This window comes from Cnephaeus nilssonii, assembly GCF_951640355.1.
Source record: "Cnephaeus nilssonii genome assembly, chromosome: 17".
In the NCBI taxonomy this organism is placed as follows: Eukaryota; Metazoa; Chordata; class Mammalia; order Chiroptera; family Vespertilionidae; genus Cnephaeus; species Cnephaeus nilssonii.
In genome coordinates this window covers 619,519-643,982 of record NC_137088.1, presented here as the reverse complement: position 1 = coordinate 643,982, position 24,464 = coordinate 619,519, and the positions used below count along the sequence as shown (strand labels likewise).

At 60.8% G+C, this 24,464-nt stretch overlaps 1 protein-coding gene across 3 annotated transcripts in view; it reads left to right on the top strand.

The window, feature by feature from the left end:
* Positions 1-2,540: 2,540 nt before the first annotated feature.
* Positions 2,541-24,464, top strand: part of SCAP (SREBF chaperone) — a 29,741-nt gene continuing 7,817 nt past the window's right edge. Inside the window, exons 1-8 of one of the 3 annotated variants that reach the window (XM_079794523.1) lie at positions 2,541-2,710; positions 16,507-16,716; positions 19,538-19,667; positions 21,130-21,287; positions 21,907-22,127; positions 22,236-22,341; positions 22,841-23,013; positions 23,252-23,378. In XM_079794523.1, the coding sequence (XP_079650649.1) occupies positions 16,595-16,716; positions 19,538-19,667; positions 21,130-21,287; positions 21,907-22,127; positions 22,236-22,341; positions 22,841-23,013; positions 23,252-23,378 (1,037 nt within the window). In that variant the 5' untranslated portion in view covers positions 2,541-2,710; positions 16,507-16,594. The remainder of the gene's footprint in view (positions 2,711-16,506; positions 16,717-19,537; positions 19,668-21,129; positions 21,288-21,906; positions 22,128-22,235; positions 22,342-22,840; positions 23,014-23,251; positions 23,379-24,464) is intronic. The other 2 variants (XM_079794522.1, XM_079794521.1) reach the window with 2 other exon arrangements.

The following is a 24,464-nucleotide window of genomic DNA, read 5'->3' as shown; positions in this document are numbered from 1 at the left end:
TCAATAAAAATATATTTTAAAAAAAGATACCTAACATAACTAGCCATTAGGGATGTTCCTTTTAGAGAATGTTCCTTAATGACAACACAGTTTAGCTAGAATTCAGTAACAGTTACAAAATCAGACCATTCCTATAGGTTTGGAAAGAAGGAACCGTACTTCAGTGAGCAAAGGGTCAATGGGAGAAACTGGATAACAAAAATCACTTCATGCTCCTAAAATGGCTACAAAAAAAACGACATGCCCCAGCAGGTTTGGCTCAGTGGATAGACAAACCTGGATCTACGCCTCGCTCCTCAGGTGACCAGGGTCTGTCAAATCATGTCTAAACCTCCTCAGCCAGCACACGCACAGGAGAAAGTGCCAGAACCTCCAGGAAGCCGAGATGGGGCGGAAATAGCGCCATCTCACCTGGCTGCTATGGCTGAGGTGAGCTTTTATTAGAGCACCGAGCACGGGACCTACACAACACAAGTGCTCAGTCAAGAGTTTACCCAGAAAAAAAAAGAAAAAAAGAGTTTACCCAGATCCCTGGCCCATGTGGCTCAGTGGATAGAGCATCGGCCTGCGAACTGAAGGGTCCCGGGCTCGATTCCGGTCAAGGGCACATGCTGGGGCACATGCTGGGGTTGTGGGCTCCAGTAGGGGGTGTGCAAGAGGCAGCCGAACAGTGATTCTCCCTCCCTCTCTGAAATCAATAAAAATGTATTTTAAAATTGGCTACTGTGTTTTGGAATCGAGGCATTTTACATCGTTCACCTGGATCTTAATTTTGTTCCAAAAGCGCCGAGGTCAGTGTTGTTGGCTGCATCCTGAACCTGACTCCTAAGGTGGGTTCCCTGAGGCTCAGTATCCCCGGGCACCAGCAGCGGCTGCTGGGACCAGGATGCAGAGCCACGGAGTCTGCCGGAAGCAGCCCTGTCCAGCTGCTCGCTTCACCAGCTGCTATCACCAGTGAGCATGAGCACTAGTGCACACGACGGCAAAGACCGACCCGAATCGCCACGAATAACCCACCCTCCGTGTCCACGGCTGAGGTGCCTGGGCAGTGGGTTGGAACCCAGAGTCCTGCGTCCCAGGCTGTGGCCACCATGTCAGTTATCAGAGTCCCCTTGGACAAATCTCTCCCCTCTTGAAATTTTCTTATTTGTGAAATAGACCCAGCCCCTGTTTTTCAAGATTTTCATGAGGATTGTCCCAGTGTAGAAGCTTAAGTACAGGGAATTATGACTTCTTTTTTTAAGTGTTTTTTAAATTTTTATTTAATTTTTTAAAATATATTTTATTGATTTTTTACAGAGAGGAAGGGAGAGGGATAGAGAGTTAGAAACATAGATGAGAGAGAAACACCGATCAGCTGCCTCCTGCACACCCCCTATTGGGGATGTGCCTGCAACCATGCCCTTGACCGGAATCGAACCCGGGACCCTTGAGTCCGCAGGCCGACGCTCTATCCACTGAGCCAAACCGGTTGGGGCTAAGTGTTTTTTAAAAAAATATTTTATTTCAGAGAGGAAGAGAGAGAAACATCAATGATGAAAGGGAATCATTGATTGGCTGCCTCTTGCACATTGGACTGAGCCTGCAACCCAGGCATGTACCCTTGACTAAATCGTACCTGGGACACTTAGGTCCACAGGCTGACGCTCTGCTCTATCCACTGAGTCAAACCAGCTAGTGCTAAATATGTTTTTATTGATTTAAGAGAGAGGGGGAGAGGGATAGAAACATCAATGTTGAGAGAATCATGTTTTGGCTGCCTCCTGCATGTCCCCCCACTGGGGATCCAGCCTGCAACCCGGGTGTGCGCCCTGCTGTGATCTCCTGGGTTGATGCTCAACCACTGAGCCACACCAGCCAGGCACTTCTTGACAAACTCTTAAGTTCCGTTTTGTTTAAGATTTTGGATTATTCCGTGGTAAGCAACTTGAAGTACGGTTGAGCTTTGTTAAGCTTCTATAGATAAAAAAGCCTAAGTGTCCGTTGGACTGTCCCACCGCTAGCTATGACGTGCACTGACCACCAGGGGCCGATGCTCAACGTAGGAGCTGCTGAGCTGCCGGGACTTGGCAGCTGGACCGGAGAGGAGGGAGCCCTAGTCCAGGGTGCGTCACCGGAGAATCTCCCTCTTGCAATCCGGGGCCCCTTGGGGGGTGTCCGAGAGCTTTCGCCTGATCCCCACAGGCTGGGCCAGGGATCCCACTGGTGCCCGAGTCTGCACCGGGCGTCTGGTGATGAGAAGGAACTGGAGGTGTCCCACAACGCAGCAGGCTGGAGCGAGGGAGGAGAGACAGGAGCGGGTGACGTCAACAGCCGGAGGGCAGAACAAGACCGCGCACTCCCGAGGGACGGTGGAAGCAGCAGTGACTTCCCGCCGACTCCACGGGCACCTCTGCTCCTGTTTACCCCGGAACGTTCCAGACTGCGGTGTCCAGGCCGCCCACACCCCCTCCCCGCCCCGCCCCGACGGGGCGCCGGCGGCCGCCAGGGGGCGCGCGGGAGCTGTGGGGGCGCGACTGCGCATGCGCGCGCCGGGAACACGTGCGGAGGGCGGCGGGGCGGGAGGGGAAAGGTAGGAGGTGAGAGGTGAAGGGGCGGGAGCTGCGCGGCGCTCGGCGGCCCGAGAGAGAGGGGCGGGCGCCACGCACCGGACCGCGGGCCAGGAGCGCGCACGCCGCCGCCGCCGCCGCCCTCGCCGCCGCCGCCACAGGTACCACCGCGCGGTCCCCACGGCGCCGGGTCGCGGGCCCGGCTCGGCCTCCCCGCGCGGCCGGGGTTCCGGGATGGGCCGCCGCGGGCACGGGCGTGGGCGCTGTCCAGCAGCCGTGTCCCCCGGCCCCGCGAGCCGCGCGCTGCCATCCACTCTCGGGCCCCGTGACCGCGGCCCGGACCGGGTCGCGCCCTTGGGCCCCACGATCCCCCGGAAGCGGCGGGTCTGGGACCTGCTGGGGCCGTGCGGGCTCCCGGGCGCGGGGCGGGCGCGCCGGCCACTCCCGCCTCCCGCCTCCCGCGGAGGAAGCCCTGAGGGGCCCCGCGCAGCTGCTTCGGGGCGTGTTGCTCGGCGCCCGGTTCTCGGTTTCGTCCAAACCCACCCTTGGCTCGCGAAGCGGCCCTGCTCTCGGCTGGGTGGGCTGCGGGTCCGGTCTGGCGGTGCGGGTCGCAGGGGCCCTGCGGGCGGGGCGCCCCGGGGCCTGGCAGGAGCCCCCGGTTCAGGGCCCGGTGGCCCGCCCGGCGGTGACCCTCAGGGCGGCGGGCCGAGCCCCGCCCGCGGAGCAGGGATGCCCTGTGGAGGGGGCGGGGGCGGAGTTGGTGGCGCAGCATCCCGGGCGGGAGCGGTGGGGGGTCAGCGGCCGAGGTGCCCGTTCCCGCCGAGCGCGGCCCCGCGGTGCTGCGAGCCGGCCGGTCTGGTTCGTGGGTGTGAAGGCGGCACACGCGTGGGGAAGACACGACAGGTCCCCGCACGCATTCTCCGGGGCCTGGAGTGACGGGAAGAGCTCTCCCCTGTGGTGGCCGAAGCAGCCCCCCTACTCCCCGGCTTAGGGGACCCCCCCCCCCCAACAGCATCGCGGCTGCTGGGGGCGGTGGGAAGGCCTCTGCTGCTGGTGTGTGACTGCAAAGAGTGGGCATAAAGGTTGTCCGTTGCCTGAGGTCACAGGTGAGCGAACGAGCTGCCCGGTTGGGAAACAGACTCTACCTGTGGGTTCAGTACCCGCACCTCCTGACCTCTAGACTCGGGGGCTGCCCTCCTGGCGTCCAGCCGCCCGGCCCCGGGCCCAGGGACCCCAGGGACGCTGAGGTGTATGTGCCCGTTGCTGGCCCCCGGCGTCGGCTCACTGGCCTGACGGCCCTGTGTCCTCCCTCCTGGAACAGTGGGGAGCGGCCCCTCGGAGGAAGCGGGTTCCCAGGGCCACCGGCTGGTAAGCGGAGATCAGGCCTTCGAACCAGACCTGCCGGACCCCGCCTGAGCCCTTTGCCCCCGAACCCGCTTCCTTCCCGGTGTGCCTCCTGCCCGTGAAGCAGAGGCCAGGGCACTTCTTTTGCCACCTGAAATAACAATTCTGGGCAGATCTATTTTAAAGAGAGTATTCTTTTAAAAAAATAGGTTTTGCCCTGACCGGTGTGGCTCAGTGGATAGAGCGTCGGCCTGCGGACTGGAGGGTCCCGGTTTCGATTCCGGTCAAGGGCATGTACCTTGGTTGCGGGCACATCCCCAGTAGGGAGTGTGCAGGAGGCAGCCGATCGGTGTTTCTCTCTCATCGATGTTTCTGGCTCTCTATCCCTCTCCCTTCCTCTCTGTAAAAAATCAATAAAAAATATTTTTAAAAAATACGTTTTTGATTTCAGAGAGGAAGGGAGAGGGAGATAGAAACATCAGTGATGAGAGAGAATCATGGATCCGCTGCCTCCTGCACGCCCCCTACTGTGGATCGAGCCCGAAACCTGGGCCTGTGCCCTGACGGGGAATCGAGCCCGGGCCCCTTCAGTCTGCAGGCCGACGCTCTATCCACTGAGCCACACCAGCCAGGGAGCTGGGTAAACTCGTTAGTGAGCACTTGGCTGTGTATGTAGGTCCCGTGCTCGGTGCTCTAGTAAAAGCTCACCTCAGCCATAGCAGCCAGGCGAGATGGCGCTGTTTCCGCCCTCGTTCCTGATGCGTTTTAGGGACGTGACTTGGCGGGCCCTGGGTCACCGAGGAGTGAGAGGCGTAGATCCGGGTTTGTCTGACCACAGAGTCGACGCTTTATGCTCTTGGCACCTGCTGGCTTCAGAGTCTTCTTCGTTGGCCTCGGGCAGGTGGGAGGTAGCAGAAGGTGCTGAGGCGAAGGAGGAAGGCAGCACCACCGAGTCAGAGGTGGTGGACTGAGCCGCACGCAGATAGCCGCTGGGCCGCTGCTCTGACAGCTCCCGCGTGAGTGGTTGGGCACTGCCTGAGAACGCGGGCAGCGTCGCCAGGCCACGCACATGCTTTGCAGTGGAGTCCAAAGTGGGCGTGTCAGTGCGTGTGCGTGCACGTGTGTGTGTGTGTGTGTGTGTGTGTGTGTGTGTGTGTGTGTTCAAGCACCAAGAGTGCACATGGGCCTCAGGAACAAAAAAACCCGATCTTCATGTTTATATCAGCCTTACTGACTTTTTACTGTGTAACAATGAACATATGTAACATCACAGTAGTGTATGTATAATTTATGTATATATGTGCTGCCAAAGCGAACACTATAATTTGCATGTAAATATACGTATATTGGAGATGGATACTCAAATTGTTGTTGTAGTTGTGGATTCATAATCAGAAACCTTTGGAAACCACTGGTTTATTTGCTCCTTCGCATTTTCTAGATGCACACGTTAGCGAAGGCCTTATGCTAACCACTTGTTCTGAATTGGAAGTCTAGTGAAATTAAGTGCAATTCCACATAATCAGAGAGATTTGTATTTCATATTAAGCACCAGTTATAAATTATTTTAAAATTGCAGTCATGCATGTGAGTGAGGATCTGATATCTCAGTAGTTTTTATGTCGCACACACAGCCCCAACTCTTCAGTTTGAAGCTACAGGGACTGGTAAAGCCCTTTGGAAGTTAGACTTTCGTTGGACTTCTTCTATTTTAAACATGATAATCTCAGTTAGAAGCCAGCGAGACTGACGTAATCAGTTCACACAAACGTGGCAGTTGTAATAGTCATATCTGTGCTATTCTCCAACTCCAGAGTATTTTTTAATCATTAAATATTTTGAAATTAAAAAACAGTGATTTCTTATCACTTTCTACAAACTAGATTTGATCTTCTTCAGTTCATTCCACTCTAGTGTTTGTTACGTTATCTTAAAATGAGCAGTTACAGAATCCTACCTGCTTTAAAAAATAACTAGAGGCCCTGTGCACGAGATTCGTGCACTCTGGGGTCCCTAGCCTGGCCTGCGCCCTCTCACAGTCTAGGAGCCCTCAGGGGATGTCCGACTGATGGCTTAGGCCCGCTCCCTGCAGAAAGTGGGCCTAAGCCGTCAGTCGGACATCCTTAGCGTTGGCACCGAGGCAGGAGAGGCTCCCACCACAGCTGCTGCGCTTGCCAGCCGTGAGCCGATTCGGGGCTTCTGGCTGAGCGGCGCTCCCCCTGTGGAGCACACTGACCACCAGGGGCAGCTCCTGCGTTGAGCGTCTGCCCCCTGGTGGTCAGTGTGCGTCATAGTGACTGGTTGTTCCGCTGTTCAGTCAATTCGCATATTAGCCCTTTATTATATAGGATAGAGGCCCGATGCACAAAATTCATGCAAGGGGCTCGGCTCCCGCAGTGGCAGCAGCTGCCTCTGCCTCGGCCCTCGCAGCCCTGGCTTCGTCAGGAAGGACGTCCGGTCTAATTAGCATATTGCACTTTTATTATAGATGCTTATTGCCGAAGGCTGTTGCTCAGTGGTTATAGCGTGTGTGTGCGCGCATGCATGTGCGCACGCACACACATTGTCCATGACCGTCATGCAGCCACTAGCGGGTTTCTCAGGCTTCTTTTTTTCTTCTTTTAAATGTGTTTTTATTGATTTCAGAAAGGAAGGGAGAGGGGGAGAGAGGAACATCAATGAGAGAGATAATCGTGGATTGGCTGCCTCCTGCACGCCTCGCACGGGGGATCGAGCCTGCAACCCGGGCCTGTGCTCTGACTGGGAATCGAACCATGACCTCCTGGTTCCTAGGTTGACGCTCAGTCCCTGAGCCACGCGGCCGGCACAGGCTTCTTTCTTGCTTATCTCCTTTCTCTCTCTCTTCCTCACGGGACCATCCTGCTCTGTATCCGTTTTCTATGTCACTGTGTGACCATCTTTTCATGTAAAAAACTATTCTACAACTTTTTTGGTTTCTTAAAACAAAGCCTCGTTTGTTTCTGTTTTCCAGTAGCTTCCTCCTGTGAGCAGCCTGCCCCCAGCGGGCTGCACGGGCCTCACCTCCCGGAGCGAGTGCCGCTCGGGGTCTCCAGCCGCAGCCTCTCCTCCCGCAGCGTCCCACGACCTGCCCCGCCCGCCCGCGGCGGCCCACCCAGCCCGTCTCCCCTCGGCCAGCTCACGTTTGTGCGCATCTCCACGGGTGATGAGGTTCCTTCTTTCGGGCCTGAGTCCCGGTCGGGTTCTACATGCGTCCACGTTGGTCACCCCCGTGGAAACGTCAAGACCGCCTTGGCAGACGACAGAGAGCGTGGTGCCTCATGTTCTCGCCGGGAGGATAGTCTAAAATTCTTCCCCTCCCAACAGCCACCCCGCGTGTAACCGAGAAAGAACCGGGGGCTGTGCGGGAGGTGTGCCTGTTCCAGGCAGTGTTGTGTGTTTCGGGTAAAGCTGGAGCGTGAGGGCCTCTTCCCGGCTAACTTTTCACTGAACTCTGCTGACCCCATGGGCTTGCATTGGGATCTATATCAGAAGTCCCTGAGAATCCGGAGGCCGACGAGGAGTGTCCTTCAGGGCCAGGGCCAGGGCCTGGCATGGCTGCGTCCCTGCTGAGCCACGTTCTGATTCGGTATTGAGTACAGGAGTGGGCAAAAGTAGGCTTACAGTTGGTGTGGGGAAAGATCAGCAGGTTGAGATGATTACAATGGCTCATTAGCTCCAGAGAATGCCACGGTGCCACTGAGAGCCCGCCTTGGCCACAGGAACTCTGCACCCTTCAGCCAGTAACTCCCGAGTCCCTGCCCCCAGCCCCTGGCAACCGCCGTTCTGCTTCTCTCCCTGCGATTCTGATAAGTACTGACTAAGGGCATCGTGTGAGTGAGTCCACAGCGTCGGTGTGTTTGTGGTTGGCTCGTTTCACTCATCACATCCTCATGGCTCACGCATGTTGTGTGTCTGCTCACCTGTTGAGGGACATCCGACTGTTTCTCCCTTTGGCTGTGGTGAAGGCTGCTGCTGTTAACATAGGTGTACCCGTGTTTGCTCAGGTCCCTGTGTTCAGTTCTGTTTTTTTAAAAATATATTTTATTGATTTTTTACAGAGAGGAAGGGAGAGAGAGAGAGCCAGAAACATCGATGAGAGAGAAACATCGATCAGCTGCCTCCTACACACCCCCCACTGGGGATGTGCCCACAACCAAGGTACATGCCCTTGACCGGAATCGAACCTGGGACCCCTCAGTCCGCAGGCCGACACTCTATCCACTGAGCCAAAACGGTTTCGGCCTGTGTTCAGTTCTTTTGGGCGTGCACAGAAGTGGGACCGCTGGATCAGATGGTAATTCCATGGTTAATTTTTTGAGGAACTCCGTACTGTTTTCCACAGTGGCCGCACCATTTTACACTCACCAGCAGCGCACAAAGCTCCAATTTCTTCACGGTCTTGCGCACACTGCTCCTTTCTCTGTGTGTGTGTTACAGTCGCTGTCCTAATGGGCGTGAGGTGGTATCTCGTAGTTTTGATTTTCATTTTCCTGATCTGTGAACTTGAGTGTATTTCCATGTGTGTGTTAGACGTTGTATCTCTTCTCTGGAGAAATGTCTGTTCGGGTCCTTTGTCCATTTAAAACCTGCCGAGCGCAGGAGTTGTCTGTGTGTTTCGTATGCTCATCCTCGGGGAGACCTGACCGTCAATGTCTCCGCGTCCTGTGGCTGCCTCTGTGACAGTGTCTCTCGATGCACACAGCTTGGTGTCCATCAAGGCCAGCTGTTTGTTTTCTTCTGTGCTGCTGGCCTTTGGCCATGGCCGGCAGACCGCTGCCAGATCAGCTGCCGTGAATCTGTGCTCTTTGTTTTCTTCTGAGAGTCACAGTTCCAGCCTTACATTTGGGTCTTGGAGTCTTGAGTATTCGTTCTCACTGAATTTTGTAAGGGTACAAATTCTTTCTTTTTCCCTCAAAATTCTTTATATGAATACACACACACATATACATATATATTTAAATATATATTTTTTTTATTTCAGAGATGAAGGGAGGAGAGAGAGAGAGAAACATCAATGACAAGAGAGAATCATTGATCAGCTGCCTCCTGCACTGGGGATCAAGCCTGCAACCCGGGCATGTGCCCTGACTGGGAATTGAACTGGTGACCTCTTGGTGTATAGAATGATCCTCGATCCACTGAGCCACACAGGCCCGGCTATTAAAAGCTATTGATCCCTAGCCGGTTTGGCTCAGGGGATAGAGCGTTGGGAGGGGTCCCAGGCTCCATCCTGGTCAAGGGCACGCACCTCAATTGCAGGCTCCTCCCTGGTCGGGCCCGTGCAGGTGGCAAGCAGTCGATGTGTCTCTCTCACATCGATGTTTCTCTCTGTCTTTCTCCCTCTCTAAAAATCATTGGGAAAATATCCTTGGGTGAGGATTAACAACAAAACAAAAAAAAGCTTTTGAGAGAGTAATAAAATAGAGACTCGCCGCACCTCCACTTCTGTGCGGACTGTCAGGAGCCCTGGCGCTCGCCGGCGGACCCCACTCCTGCAGGAAGCCAGGCAAGAGGCCGCGGTCCTGTGTGGCTGGGAGGTGTCCGTGTGGCGGGCGCCGGGGCTGGTCCTGGCCATGCTCCCGTCTCACCGGCTGGCACGAGGCTCAGGGCACCTCCCCTGGGCCAAAGGCCTTGTCTTGTGAAACCGGTGGTTGCCAGCTTTAAACCAGGTCCTTGGCTCACGCTGGTGCCGTGGTCAGTGCAGTGCCTGGTCAGTCATCCCTGCCCCGGTCAAGAGGGAAGCGTGTAGGCAGCTGGCGGAGCGGAGACTCTCCGTGTCCGCTGGCGCTCCGTGCGTGGGCGTGCGCGATGGCCTCCCAGCAGGGGACGGGCTGGCCTTGCTTCGCCCTGGGCGTCGCCGCGTCCCAACACTTTCCCTGTCCATTCCTCGGACGCGTGCGCTCAGGCTTCCACTCCTGAGCCAAATTCCTCTCTCTTTTCAGTTCCCTTGGCAATTCCGCCAGCTGATTGGGCTAATGTTGATGCTTAGAGAAGAGATGCCCTGTCCTGACCACTGGCCCACTTTTCAGAAAGAACCTCCTTCCCCCCAGACGACTCGTTTGTGCCCGAGGACTCGGTCGGCATAGAGAACAGACCGGCCGTGACTTTCCACTCGGCACCGACCGAGCCCTGGGTGCACAGGGGCAGAGGCCTTCAGCTGTGGCCTCTCCCGGGAGGGACCCGGCAGTGAGCGAGCCGAGAGGGCTGGGATGCACGCAGGGCAGGGTGCGTCCACGCAGGAGTACACGCAGGGCAGGGTGGGCACACGCAGGAGTACACGCAGGGCAGGGTGGGCACACGCAGGAGTACACGCAGGGCAGGGTGGGCACACGCAGGAGTACACGCAGGGCAGGGTGAGTCCACGCAGGAGTACACGCAGGGCAGGGTGGGCACACGCAGGAGTACACGCAGGGCAGGGTGGGCACACGCAGGGCAGGGTGGGCACACGCAGGAGTACATGCAGGGCAGGGTGGGCACACGCAGGAGTACACGCAGGGCAGGGTGGGCACACGCAGGAGTACACACAGGGCAGGGTGGCACACGCAGGAGTACACACAGGGCAGGGTGGGCGCACGCAGGAGTACACGCAGGGCAGGGTGGCACATGCAGGAGTACACGCAGGGCAGGGTGGGCGCACGCAGGAGTACACGCAGGGCAGGGTGGCCGCACGCAGGAGTACACACAGGGCAGGGTGGGCGCACGCAGGAGTACACGCAGGGCAGGGTGGCACACGCAGGAGTACACACAGGGCAGGGTGGGCACACGCAGGAGTACACACAGGGCAGGGTGGGCACACGCAGGAGTACACGCAGGGCAGGGTGGGCACACGCAGGAGTACACGCAGGGCAGGGTGGGCACACGCAGGAGTACACGCAGGGCAGGGTGGCACACGCAGGGCAGGGTGGGCGCACGCAGGAGTACACGCAGGGCAGGGTGGCACACGCAGGAGTACACGCAGGGCAGGGTGGGCGCACGCAGGAGTACACGCAGGGCAGGGTGGGCGCACGCAGGAGTACACGCAGGGCAGGGTGGCACACGCAGGAGTACACGCAGGGCAGGGTGGGCGCACGCAGGAGTACACGCAGGGCAGGGTGGCACACGCAGGAGTACACGCAGGGCAGGGTGGGTGCACGCAGGAGTACACGCAGGGCAGGGTGGAGGTACACAGGCTCGGCGCTCATGCTGCTGCCACGGGAAGTGTGTTTGTTAAATTCCCGTCGGTGCAGTAACTCACGCGGCACAAAACCCAGAAGGCACCGCGATGCACGCAGGAAGGCCCTCTCCTTGCCCGGCGCAGGTCACAGGTCCTCTGGCCAGGGCAGCCGCGCTTCCAGCTCGGGGTCGGGTGCGTGACACACACAGGCTCCTTCCTTGCACACAGGCGGCACCCTGTGTCCCTGCTTTCGTCTCGGGCTGTGGTAGTTCAGTGTCGACACGTGAGAGCTCTCGTCTCACAGCGCCCCCTTGTCCGGAGAGCCTTAGCTCACGCAGCAGAGTCCCCGGGGGACGCGGAGGTGTCGGGTTTTGCTGGAGCAGGGACGGACACAGGAGCCTCGGAGATCGGCCCAGCGTGGCCGGAGCACTAGTTGGGGAGCATATGCTTTGGCCGTTAAACACATTGTTGTTGTTGTTAATCCTCACCTGAGGATAGTTTCCTTTTGATTTTAGAGAGAGTGGAAGGGAGAGGGAAAGACAGAGACATGCATGTGAGAGAAACACATGGATAGGCTGCCTCCTGCAGGTGCCTGACCAGGGCCCGGGCCGGGGAGGAGCCTGCAACCAAGGTACGTGCCCTTGACCGGAATCGAACCCGGGACCCCCCCAGAACTTCTTAGTTCAAATTGTAGGGAAGTTAAGAGCAGTAGAAGGAACACTCCCAGCTCCGGTGGATGGAATGTGTCCCGTTGCCTAGAGCTGAAGGGCCACTTCCATCTCCTGTGAAGGAGCCCGTTTCTCTCAGGCTCTGGTTTTAAGTGGTTTTGTAGACGTCGTTTGTATGTAAGCTCTGTGTCCCCCTGGGCTTGAGGTGAGCTTAGGGGCGGAGAGGACATAAATACGTAGTTGAAGTCTGTGTCTCGTATGCAGACACACACATGCAGAGTCACGCGTCGCTGAGCAACGGGATCTGTTCTGAGAAGTGCGTCCTTGGGCGATGGCGGCCCTGTGCTGTGCGCACGTCGGCGTGACGTCCACAGACCCGGAGGCACAGCCTGCCCCTCGCCGCGGCTGCCTGGGCCGGCCCGCTGCTCCGGGCCGCAGGCCTGCGTGTGCGGTCGCCACCGTGCCCGTGTGGGTGCATTGGGCGTGTCTGAGCCTGGAGCAGACACATGACATGGTCCCGAGGGAAGCGTGGGTTCACCGGACGGCGCCCCCAGGACGGGCTTGCAGGTCTGGGAGTTGCTCTGGTGCGTGTGAGCGTGCGAGGGGAGTGGATGTCAAGGCCTGGACATGCAGGACACGTCTGCAGACTCGAGCGCTGCCCACAAGCTCTGCCCGCCTCCGCCGACAGCATCGGAAATGGCACAGACGCTGTCCAGGCTGCTCCGGAGCCGGGTGGGCTGGGACATGGAGAGAAACCGCTGGCTCCGGTGGAGACGCCGCAGTCCTGGCTGCAGGGCGGGCCCGAGGCGCAGGATGCAGACGTCAGATGGAGGGAGAAGGGAGCCTGCAGGGTGGCCGAGGGGCGTGTTCCGTGGGCAGGGGTCAGACGGAGGGACTGTGTGGTCCTCGAGCACCCACCGGGCTCGGCACCTCCCGCCTCCACGGGGGCCTTTGTGTCCTCAGGCTGAGAGCCTCTCACACGGCAGCGCAGAGTGTGTCTTCCTCTCTAACCATTCAGCCACCCTGTGCCTTTGGATTCCAGAATTGGGTGTATTTAAATTCAAAGTCTTGGTTGATGGTTAAGGGCTTAGTACTTAGTTTTGTAAGTTTTTTTTTGCTGTCTTTGCGGATTGATAACTTTTCAATCATCAATTGAATGTTTTGATTCTTTTCTCTTTTATCTTTGGTGTATTTGCTATATTTTTCTTTTGTGGTTACCATGAGTTACACAAAACATCTATAGTTGCAACCATCTATTTTAAGCTAAGACCTTAATTTCACAAAAATTCTATGCTTTTTATCCATCCATTGATGTCACAATTTACATTTAAAAAATGTTTTTATTGATTTTATTTTTTAAATATATTTTTATTGATTTCAGAAAGGAAGGGAGAGGGAAAGGGAGAGAAACATCAATGATGAGAGAGAATCATGGATCAGCTGCCTCCTGCACACCTCCTACTGGGGATGGAGCCCACAACCGGGCATGCCCTTGACTGGAATCGAACCCCGAACCCTTGTCTGCAGAGCCAAACCAGATAGGTGTTTTTTTTTTAAAAATTATATTTTATTGATTTTTTTACAGAGAGGAAGGAAGAGGGATAGAGAGCTAGAAACATCAATCAGCTGCCTCCTGAACACCCCCTACCGGGGATGTGCCCGCAACCAAGGTACATGCCCTTGACTGGAATCGAACCTGGGACCTTTCAGTCCGCAGGCCGACGCTCTATCCACTGAGCCAAACCGGTCAGGGCCAGATAGGTTTTTACATTGTGTATCCATTAACAAATTATTGTAGCTATAGTGATTTTCAACACTCTGTCCTTTAACTGTTCCATGAAAGTGGTTAAACCACCAGATAGTAGCCGGGTGTCGCTGTGTCGGCCACCGTGCCTGCGTGCTCAGGCTGGCCTCGGGAGTGAGGGTGGGTTATAAGCATGTTTGTCATGTTGTGAGAAGAGGCCAGGCCTCGCTGGCAGGTTGGATTTGCCGCCAGCTGTGGGCGGTTTCACAGACGAGGCTCAGCGTGCTGTTCGCCTGCCCTGCGCCCTCCTGTGCAGGGGCCACGAGTTGTGAGGGAGTGAGGGGGGCTGGGGAGCCCAGGAGCCCGCCCCTGCTGGGCGCTCCCGCGCTCTCTCTCTCTCCCCCCTCCCCCCTCCCTCTCTCTGTTCCTGTCTGTCCCTCCTTCCCTCCCTCCCTGGCCCTTTTGTTATTTCTCAAGTTTTATCTCTGGGCCTCTTCTGCTCCCTGCTCTCCCTTTCCCTCCCCCTTCCCTCCCTGACCTCCCTCTGACAGCGCCTCCCTCCTCAGCCCTCCCCTTGGTCCCCCCCTCCCACACCCACCCACTCACACGTGTCTTCTGCACCGTGTAGTCACTGGACCTTTTCTGTGTTTGGGCCGGTTTACATACACAAATACTTGCTTCAGTCGGTAACCTGCCGCGCAGGTTCGAGCAGGAGCGGGGCCTGGGCTATATATAGCACCGCCTGTGCCGGGGCGGCGCCTGCTTGTGTACGAGCACTCTGATGTGGACGCCGTGACGCGCTCGCATGGCTCAGGACGCCTCCGTGTCGAGGGATGCGTGACCTTTAGACGCGATGAACTTGACCGTGTCCTCACCTTGACAGTGTCGATGTTGGCACACAGCCCCTTCCCTCTGAGCTCGAAGGGCCCCTCCCAGCGTCCTCTGAGGCAGGTCGTGCCCATGAGCTTCCGAAGTCGGGGAAAGCCGCTCTCTCTGCTCCGACGGCCAGCTTGCGGGGGGAGTGCCCTCGGCCATGTTTTCTGTGAGCACGTCGGCCACAGGGTCGGCTGAGGGTCCGCGGCAGCTTTGCGGTGTCCCGTGCACGTGAGGGTTTTCTCTTGCTCTGAGAAGTGAGGGTGAAGATCTTGAAACTGATGGGAAATTAGACGTAAACGTAACATTAGGAATTTCATGACTAAAACGAAATGAAAAGTTCACTGAGTGGCGTCACCACAGGATGGAGAGGAGAGAAGATAGAATAACAAACACTGTCCAGTCCGGCCAGCGGGGACGGCGGTTCACGAAGGAACATGACCGGTGCTCGGCCCGGACGAGGACAGAGGCCTCTCCCATGCCAGCCCGAGGGGCGGAGGCGCAGACACGCGTGGAGCGATTGCGGGAAGGAGAAGGAGGCGCGGGCACGGCCCTGTGTGCGGATGACGTGTCTACACGAAAACTCCAGGTCAGCCGCTGGTGAAGAAGAGTGAGGTGGCGTGGGACACTGAGGCCAGAGACCGGCCTGTCCGAGGACCGCAGCCGGGAAAGCTGCCGCGGGTGACATCGTCTTCCCGGAGAGGAAGGGGGAGGGGGGAACACCCGTGAGGAGAGCATCATGGATCGGCTGCGTATTCCCCACTGGGCTCCTGCCTGCAACCCGGGCCTGTGCCCCGGCCGGGAATCGAACCCTGACCTCCCGGTTCATAGGTCGCCGCTCAGCCCCTGGGCTTCAGGGATCCTCTTGCTGAGTGTTTGTTTCTCTGTTGGGGACGGAAGGGGCTCAGGGCACAGGAGCAGCCGTGCCCCAGAGTCCCGCGTCCGCCGGGCGAGCAGCGGCTGCGGGTCCCCGTCCCAGCCTGTCCTGCGGGTGATCCTGTGCCCAGCTCTGCCCCTGGGCCAGCCGCGGCGCCTGCCACTCGGGCCCTGCGTGTTGCATTGACCCCAGAGGGTTCGTGCTCCCTGAGGAGGGGGCTGGAGGGACGTGGGAAGTTGTGTGCGCGCTTGAGGCTGCGCCTCCAGGGAGGGAGGGCGCCTCGCTCTGCTCTCCTGGTCCTGACGCTTCTGAGGCGTCAGCTCTTTGGCCCGCGTTTCCCTCAGGAGCCAGGACACGTGTCTGAGCAGGTTCCTGCGGCACCGACCGCAGCTGGGACCGGAGAAGCGGGTTTCGCCCTGGACTCCGTGGGGAGCGCAGTGAGGAAGGGGTTCTGGATCCCGCGGATCCCGGGTCCCCTGGAGTTCCTGTTCGGATTGCATCAGTTTAAGGTTTCCGCTTGGAGGCAGCACGTCTGAGCTTTGGCTCCCACACGCGAAGGAGGGTTTGCTGGGACACGGGTGGGGCACGGCTGGAAGAAGCCGTGAGCTCGTCCTCAGAAGGGACCGGCGCCCGAGCCCCCACCCCCATCCCGGGGAGGGCCCCTTGGGGGCGAAGGAGGCCCCCACCCAGCCCTGCTCCTCCCTGCACAGAAGTCAGACCCAGGGGAGAGGCCCATGGCCTGCGGGCAGGGCGGTCTGCGTCCCTCCAGCCGGGTCCCAGAGGGTCCCCTGCGCCACAGCCGTTCCTCCTCGGGGGAGAGGGGCAGGAGCCTCGCTCCCTGGAGAGCCGTGGGGCCGTCAGGCGCTGGTGGGTGCTTCCCCGTGGAGGGCTGACCCCGGGCATTCTTTATCAGCGAGTCGCTGCTGGGGGGTCAGCCCCGCCTAAAGGCTCTCCCCAAAGGCGCCTCCTCTGACCTGAGCGCAGAGGAGGGGGAGGGTGCGGAGGCCCGTTCCATTGGGTTGGGGGAGCCGCGGAGGCGATGTCGGCCTCACACGCGGGCAGTGCCCGGGAGCGGGGAGCGCCTTTTACAAGTCCCGGTGGAGAGGGACAGCTTTTAGCTCTTGGCCGCTCCGAGCTGCCCAAGGCTGTGCGTGTGGAGAACGGTGTCCCCACACCTGGGTGCAGGCGCCCCGAACCTCCCCCTCCCCACGTCACTGCACCTCCCAGCCACCCGCGTGCAGAGCCAGGTCCCTGCTCACTGCCTCCCCTCCTCCCAGGACAGATGGTGGCCGCCAGCACCAGTGAGCGCCTGCCGGCTGAGCCCTGCGCACGTCGGGGATGGCAGCAAGGTGACCTCTGCTGAGGATGACCCTGACTGACAGGCTGCGTGAGAAGATATCGCGGGCCTTCTACAACCATGGGCTGCTCTGTGCCTCCTACCCCGTCCCCATCACCCTCTTCACGGGGCTCTGCATCCTCGCCTGCTGGTACGTGCCCGGGCCGGGGCGGGGCGGGGCGGGCGGGGGGACGGGAGCTTTCCCAGCCTGACCGCTCCGGGCCTTGGCCAGGCTGTGCCCTTACCCAGGGCCCGGGTTAGCCCTCGGCCCGCGGTCCCTGGCTCCGCCCCCGCGAGCCGTCACCTCTGTTCACGTCACTGGGAATCCACTTCAGAGTCGTGTTTGGACGCTTCTGCGAAGTCGCCTGTTACCGGGAGGCACGGCTCTCAGGTTCCCTCGCACCGACCGTTTCTGTGGCCCCGGGTTGGCAGCAGGGCCTCCGGTCTGCGAGGCGGGTTTGGTGGTGGTGGTGGTGTTGTGGGGTCGAACCCTGGAGTCAAAAATAAGACCACGGGAGGCTGCTGATTGATTAAAAAAGCAGGCAAGGGTTTATTGAACTGGCCAGGACGGCCGCGGGGCACCACACGCAGGTGGCCACCCTCACGACCGTGCCGTCCCAGGTGTAGGCGGTCCTTTTAAAGGTAGTGCAGAAGCCAGAATAGCAGGGTTAAAATTTAAACAGCAGTTTTTACCGAAGTATAGTTGCTACCATATTTCAGTGGTCGTGGCGGCGGCGGCTGATCCTCACCGCGTGCTTTCCCGTTGATTCTTAGACAGCGTGGAAGGGAGGGGAGAGACAGCGAGAGAAACATCGATGTGAGAGACACATTGATTGGTTGCCTCCCTCACACACCCAACCGGGGCCTGGGGATCGAGCATGCTACTGAGGTACGTGCCATTTGACTAGAATCGAACCCAGGACCTTCCGCCCGTGGCTGGCGCGCTGTCCATTTGATCAGCTCCGTGGACGCCCCTGGCAGACCCAGGACTGCGGGGAGAGCATGGCTGCCCGGTCGCGTCGGCCCTCCCAGGCCGGGGATGGGGACTTTGTGAAAGGAGAGGCCTGAGACGTGGCCGTAGGAGAGGGCCGCCATGGCGTCCGGTCTGTGTGCCACGCGGGTGGGGCGGTGCCGGAAGGCGGCTGCAGGCTGCACTCTGCTCCCTCCGCTGAGGAGGCAGGTTCTTCCCAGACGACTGCGGTGCCCCCCAGACAGGGCGGGGAGCCCAGGCTGGGCCTCAGAACCGTCCTCCCTCACAGCCCGTCCCGGCCTGGGCCACAGGCAGGGCCCTCGACGCCGGGTGGCAGGTGTGAGCTGGCCTGGGTGCCGCGGGGGCGTCGGGGGCTCCCGGAGGCCCGGGCAGCTCTGCAGGAGGAGGTGGTGCCTCCGTCGCCTCCTGGGTGTGGCCAGCTCGCTGCCCAGGGCGCAGGAGGGTCGCCTGGCTCGCCGCTTGCAGCTGGCTGGACTGCCCGGTGCGGGCCAGGGGTGAGTGTGAGGTCTGTGGTCACTAGGAACCCCACCCTGCGGCTCGTGCTGGCGACGGTGGTTGCACCTTGGAGAGCAGGTTGGCATCATGGAAAGACCTGGCCCGGGCTCCTTCCCGGAGGAGGCAGCGCCTTCAGGCCGGGCTGGACGTCTCAGCGGGCGCCCCCCTCCCTCCTCAGCCTCCGCCTGGTCTGCCCACAGCTCAGGGTCACCGGGCCCCGCCGCGGGGAGTGCACCCGGGATCGTGCGGCAGGTTCCCTCTCGGCCCGTGGCCGCTCTAGACACGTTGCGTTCTCCTTGGTGAAGAGGGAGCCGAGGAAGTGGAGCCCGGCCTGGGCTCCCGAGGGCCGGCTGCAGCGGGAACCAAGTCCAGAGCCACTGGCCCGGCCGAGCCCGGACTCGCTGCCCGTTCCGCATTTCAGAGCCAGAGGCTCCCAGCCTCGCCAGCAGAGGCCTGGAGGTCAGACTCCTTCACCAGGGTCTCCCCCGAGGTCAGATCTCAGGGTACCCCTCCGCCTTCCCCGAGGTCCCCAGCCGGTCGCCCGCCTCGCCTCCGAGGGCCGTCCCTGTGGCTGCTGTTCGCACGCCCCGGTCTCCCCCGTGCCCACGACAGAGACGCAGGGAGTGAGGACGGGAGGAGGTGCAGAGCCAAGACCGCCTGCGGGTTTGTGGGACCAGGGGGGCTGCTGATTCAGAGGGGGAGGGCCCGATCCAGACTTGGAGATAGGACTTCCTGTGGCAGGTGATGCCACACGGAGCCTGGACGTGAGCGCAGAGCGCGGCCCACACCTGGGGGGGGGGGGGAACGTGGGCGTCTCACCCTCTCCGAGGCCCGTGGGCTTTTCCTGAGATTCACCCCGAAGAGGGGACGCTCTGGACGGGCTGCCCCCCTCCTCGTCCTGCGGGCGGGTGGACTCCGGGGCTCACAGTGTCGTCCACGCTCCAGACCGTGGACAGGCTGCCTGTGTCCAGTCTGTGTCGTGTGGGAAGGGAGTGAGCACACACAGAGCTTGGGCGTAAAAGGACGGAAACCGGGACCAGGAGGCGCCGGAGGCTCTGTGCGCACCGGGCGCTCTGTGTTCCGTGAATGAGTTTAACGTTCCCATCGGCACCGGCCAGCGTGGCTCGGGGTGAGCGTCGACCTGTGAACCAGGAGGTCACGGTTCGATTCCTGGTCAGGGCACGAAAGGGCTCGATCCCCAGTGGGGGCGTGCAGGAGGCAGCCGATCCAGGATTCTCTCTCATCACTGATGTTTCTCTCTCTCTCTCCCTTTTCCTTCCTCTCTGAAACCAATAAAAAATATTTTTAAAAAAATAAATAAAAATAAGAATTCCTGTCCAGGTGGCTCTGTCCGCCTGGCCCTGCGTTTACGGTCCCGTGTCCGTGGGTGCGTCCTGCGGGGCTCAGTGCAGCTGCGGGCTCGGCGCCGTCCTCAGCGCAGACTCGCTCCCTCGTGTCCTAACTCCCTCTCCTCCTGCCCCTCCAGCTACCCACTGCTGAAGCTCCCCCTGCCGGGGACGGGGCCTGTGGAGTTCACCACCCCCGTGAAGGACTACTCGCCCCCGCCCGTGGCCCCGGGCCCCACGCCAGGAGAGCCGAGCGAGCGGCCCGAGTGGGTAAGTGCTGGTGTCTGAGGAGAGACGGGGCTGGTGCAGACTGGCGAGGCCGGGGCTTGGGGTGAGAGGAGAGTGATGGGAAGACCAGTCTTGCAGACCTTGGAGGCCGAGACGACCGTGCAGCCGGGGGAGGGGGGGAAGGGAGGAGGAGCGGATCTTGAGGGACCTAATGGTCTAACGGGACAAGCTGCAGCTCACAGGCTCTTGGCCGGCACCTTGCTGGGTGCTTCCTGTGTTTGGCCCTTACAGTGTGGGAGTTGGAGATTCTCGTCCCGTTCCTCAGGGTGTCAGGGCCCCGGCCTGCTGAGTGTGGAGACCGAGTCCCAGGCCCACAGCGGGGGCGGCGCCAGGGGTGGGGCCCGGGAGGGTCCTGAGCCTGCCTGGCCGGCCGGGAACACAGGCCAGGCCTGTGCCGTCGGTCAGGGTCAGGGTCAGGGTCTGTGCCCGGAGCTCTAGGTCGCTCTGTGAGGAAGATTGTGTTCTAGAAAAGCCCAAACAAAACAAGCCCGAGGACTCCGGCACTGGCCTGGCTCCCCCAAACCAGGTCACCCCGAAACCTGAGCCTCACTCTGAGCCCTGCCTGGCAAGTCGGAGCTGGACGCGGGCTTTCCCAGGGGCCTGGCCACCTCGCGGGTGAGCACGGCCCTGGGTGACCCTGCCTCTGCGTCAGCCGCGGGCCACCGGAGCCTTGGCGTCCTTATCTGTGTCCTCAGCTCAGGGTCTCGGCCGGCAGGGCGGCCAAGGCTGACGCTGGGCCCAGGGAGCCCTCCCTCCCGGGCTGGCGCGGCCCCGCGCGCCCTGGCCTTGCTCCTGGGCAGCTCCCCATGCGCCCACTTCCCAGGGAGGGGGCTCCAGGGGGCGGGTGCAGGGGGCAGAGGAGACAGGTTATTTTTTCTTCCAATTTTTAAAATTGTGCATCTTAACCGTAAAATTAGCATCTTAACCGTCTTTACGCGCACAGCTCGGTGGCATTAAACACATTCACGTTGTTGTTGTGTACCCAGCACCACGGCCCTCAGCTCCCTTCATCTTGTAAAACAGAAACTGCCCCCTAAACAGCAGCGCCCGTCTTCCCACCCCAGCCCTGCAGCCACCGTCTCTCTGTCTCTGCGAAACGGGCGGCTCGGTGCCTCGTGTGGGCAATCAGACGTGCTTGGCCTCCTGCGGACGCCCACATGGTTTTTATCCATTCGGGGAGGAAGGGAGAGGGAGAGGGAGAAAGAAACATCAATGATGAGAGAATCATGGATCGGCTGCCTCCTGTACGCTCCCCACTGGGGATCGAGCCCACAACCCGGGCATGTGCTCTGACTGGGAATTGAACCCTGACCTCCTGGTTCATAGGTCAGCACTCCACCACTGCACCATGCCGGCCGGGCATGGACACCTTCATTTCTGCTCAGCCTGAGGGGGGACCTGGCGTCGCCTCCGGCGCACTGACCTCTGACCCCCGTCTCCGCAGTACGTGGGCGCCCCGGTGGCGTACGTCCAGCAGATCTTCGTCAAGTCCTCGGTGTCGCCCTGGCACAAGGACCTCCTGGCCGTGGACGTGTTCCGCTCCCCTCTGTCCCGGGCCTTCCAGCTGGTGGAGGAGATCCGGAACCACGTGCTGAGAGACAGGTATCCGGGCGCCCCAGCCCCTCAGGAAGGCAGGGTGTGTCCTCAGTGCAACCACGGAGCCAGCAGCTCGGCGTGGCCGCACCTGCGCGGGTGGCACGGACCGAGCCCTGAGCTTGGGCCTCGGGGTCAGGCAGAGGGGTGGCCCCTGGCCCCCCTTGAGGAGCTGCCTGAGGGCCGGGGAGCGTCTCGGCGGCTCCCGGCGGGGTCGGAGCCGTGCTGACGGGAAGCGAGCTCTACCTGGGGATGCGGGTCGGAAGCCCAGCAGGTGTTGGCAGCAAGGCTCGCCCCTCCCCGCTCTGCTCCCTGGACGGGCTGGGGCCTTAGCGGGCGGGGCTGCGCACCCCGGGCTGGTCTGGCAGGTAGTCGTTTGGGCTCCACACGCCTGGAAGGTCCGACAGCCCAGGTGGTTGTCGACCCGGAAGAGCCTTTCCTCGGCGCCCTGACCTCGGGCTCAGACGCCGGGCACCTGGGGACCGGATGGCGCGGGGGCCGGGGGCGTGGCCTGGGGACCAGATGGTGCGGGGGGGGGGGGGGCCGGGGGCGTGGCCTGGGGACCCGATGGCGCGGGCCGGGGGCGTGGGCCTGCCCACGTCAGCACACGTGCCTCCCTTGCCTGCAGCGCCGGCGCCAGGAGCCTGGAGGAGGTGTGCCTGCAGGTGACGGACCTGCTGCCCGGCCTCCGGAAGCTGCGGGACCTGCTCCCCGAGCACGGCTGCCTGCTGCTGTCCCCGGCCAACTTCTGGCAGAATGACCGCGAGCGCTTCCACGCCGACCCCGACATCATTGCCACCATCCACCAGCACGAGCCCAAGACCCTGCAGACCTCGGCCACGCTCAAAGGTGCGGCGTCGCCACCCAGCCCTGCGGGGGGTGCTCGGCAGGTCGGGTCACCCTTGTGCCAGGTGGGGTGGGGAGGCCCTGGTCAGCGCCTCTGGTTTCTGCCTGCAGACCTGCTGTTCGGGGTCCCGGGGAAGTACAGCGGGGTGAGCCTGTTCGCGAGGAAGAGGATGGCCGCCTACACCATCACCCTGGTCTTCCGGCACTACCACGCCAGGTGAGCCGCGGGCGCTGCGAGGCCGGGGTCCCTGTTCCGGGCGCTGTCCAGGCGCCTGACGTGCAGGGCCCGGCTTCCTGTGGCGTCTGTCCCTCAGGCTGGGGCGCCATCTGCCACGGTGGGGGGTCCAGAGGAAGGGGCTGAGGCGGGGCTAGGGCGGGGCTGAGGCGGCTGGCAAGCCCGGTGTCCTGGGGCCCCCAGCCGTCTCTCGAGCATAGGGCCAGCCCCCCAGCTGCTCACCCCGGGCCCCTGGGGCTTGGAGTCCTCCAGCAGCGCTGCAGCGGCCCCAGCAGGCGAGGACATGGAGCTCCTCCGGCTGCCTCTCGGGGAGGGGGGCGGGGCGGGGCAGGGGCAGGGCGTGGGCGCTGGGTGGGGCAAGGGCTGGTTCCCACTCGAGAAGGGAAGCTTTGTTGGGCCCCTCGAGGGGTCGTCCTTGTCCCTGGACCATGAGGGACACACACACACCCCGCCCCTGCCCCCCCCCCGCCCCCCCGCCCAGGTTCCTGAGCAGCCTGCGGGCCCGCCTGATGCTCCTGCACCCCAGCCCCAACTGCAGCCTGCGGGCCGAGAGCCTGGTGCACGTGCACTTCAAGGAGGAGATCGGCGTCGCCGAGCTCATCCCGCTCGTGACCACCTACATCATCCTCTTCGCCTACATCTACTTCTCCACGCGTAGGTCCTGCCTCGGCGGGGCTCGGCGAGACGTGGGCAGAAGCCAGGGCTTGTCTCGGGGGTTTGGGGGGCCCAGGGCTCCGTGGGCTCCTCAGGAAAAGGCCCTGTGCCCCTGGGAGGGGGTGTACGTGCTGCCCTTTCCTTTGGTGACACCGCAGGGGGGGGGCCCTCCTAGCGGCTCCGCCAGGCCTGTGGGCCGGGTCGGGAAGATGCCCCTGACGTGCCCTCTGCCCTCCAGGCAAGATCGACATGGTCAAGTCCAAGTGGGGGCTGGCTCTGGCCGCCGTGGTCACGGTGCTCAGCTCGCTGCTCATGTCTGTGGGGCTCTGCACACTCTTCGGCCTGACGCCCACCCTCAACGGCGGGTAGGTCCCCAGCCGGCTCCCCTGGGCCACAGGTGGGTCCTCGGGCGAGACCGTGCCCCTCTGGGCCGGCCCGGGACTGGGCGCATTGTCGCTTTGACATGTAAGAGGAATATTTCTTCCTCGCTAAGTTACCTGGCTTGTAGTCCTATATAAATGTACGGCATGTGTGTGTATGTTCATGCACGTATATATTGATGCATGTGGGATATCTTCTATGTAAGAGCCTAAGTGACCTTCCGACCAGTAGCTATGGTGCGCACTGACCACCAGGGGGCAGATGCTCTACGCACAAGCAAGGAAACATGGAACAGATGATGAATCTCAGAGGGAAGGGGGAAGGGGGGGAGGGCGGGAAGAGATTAACCAAAGATCTTATATGCATACTAGAGGCCCTGTGCGTGGATTTGTGCAGCGGTGGGTGGGGTCCCTCGGCCTGGCCTGCGGGGATCGGGCCAAAACAGGCAGTCCGACATCCCCCGAGGGGTCCTGGATTGCGAGAAGGTGCAGGCCTGGCTGAGGGACCCCACCGGGGCACGACTCCGTGCACCAAGCCCCTAGTGTATTTATATATGTGCGTGTACGTTGGTGCATGGATATGTGTGACTGTGTCTGCATTGTGTGTGCGCGTACGTGTGGATGTGTGTGTACACTTGCATGCTTGCGCATACTGCTCCTTGATGGCTGAGCCCAGGTGGTCTGAGAGGAAGCGTGCTCCTCTTCCTCTTTCCTGTTAGCACATGTAAGCCTGACAAGACGGTCTCTTACAGGGAGGCTCTGAAGAGGTGCAGGCACCTCTGAGTTGTCACCTGGCCCTTTCTCTGCACCTGGGCCGGGTCCCTCCCTGGGTTTGCCCTCAGGCTGCGTCTCCTGGGCCCCACCTGGCGGTCCCTACAGCCGCCCTGACCTGGATGCAGAATCGGGGAGTCTGTTTCCTGCTACTTGTCCTGCTCACAGCTGAGCTCTGTTCTTGGACCTGCTGGTGCTAACTCCCCGCTTCCTGCTGTAGTGTCGGCCACCTCTCCTGCGGCCTGTGGTGTGGCTGGGTCTCCCGGCTCAGCTTCTCCAGGGCCAGTGGGGCTGGAGGCC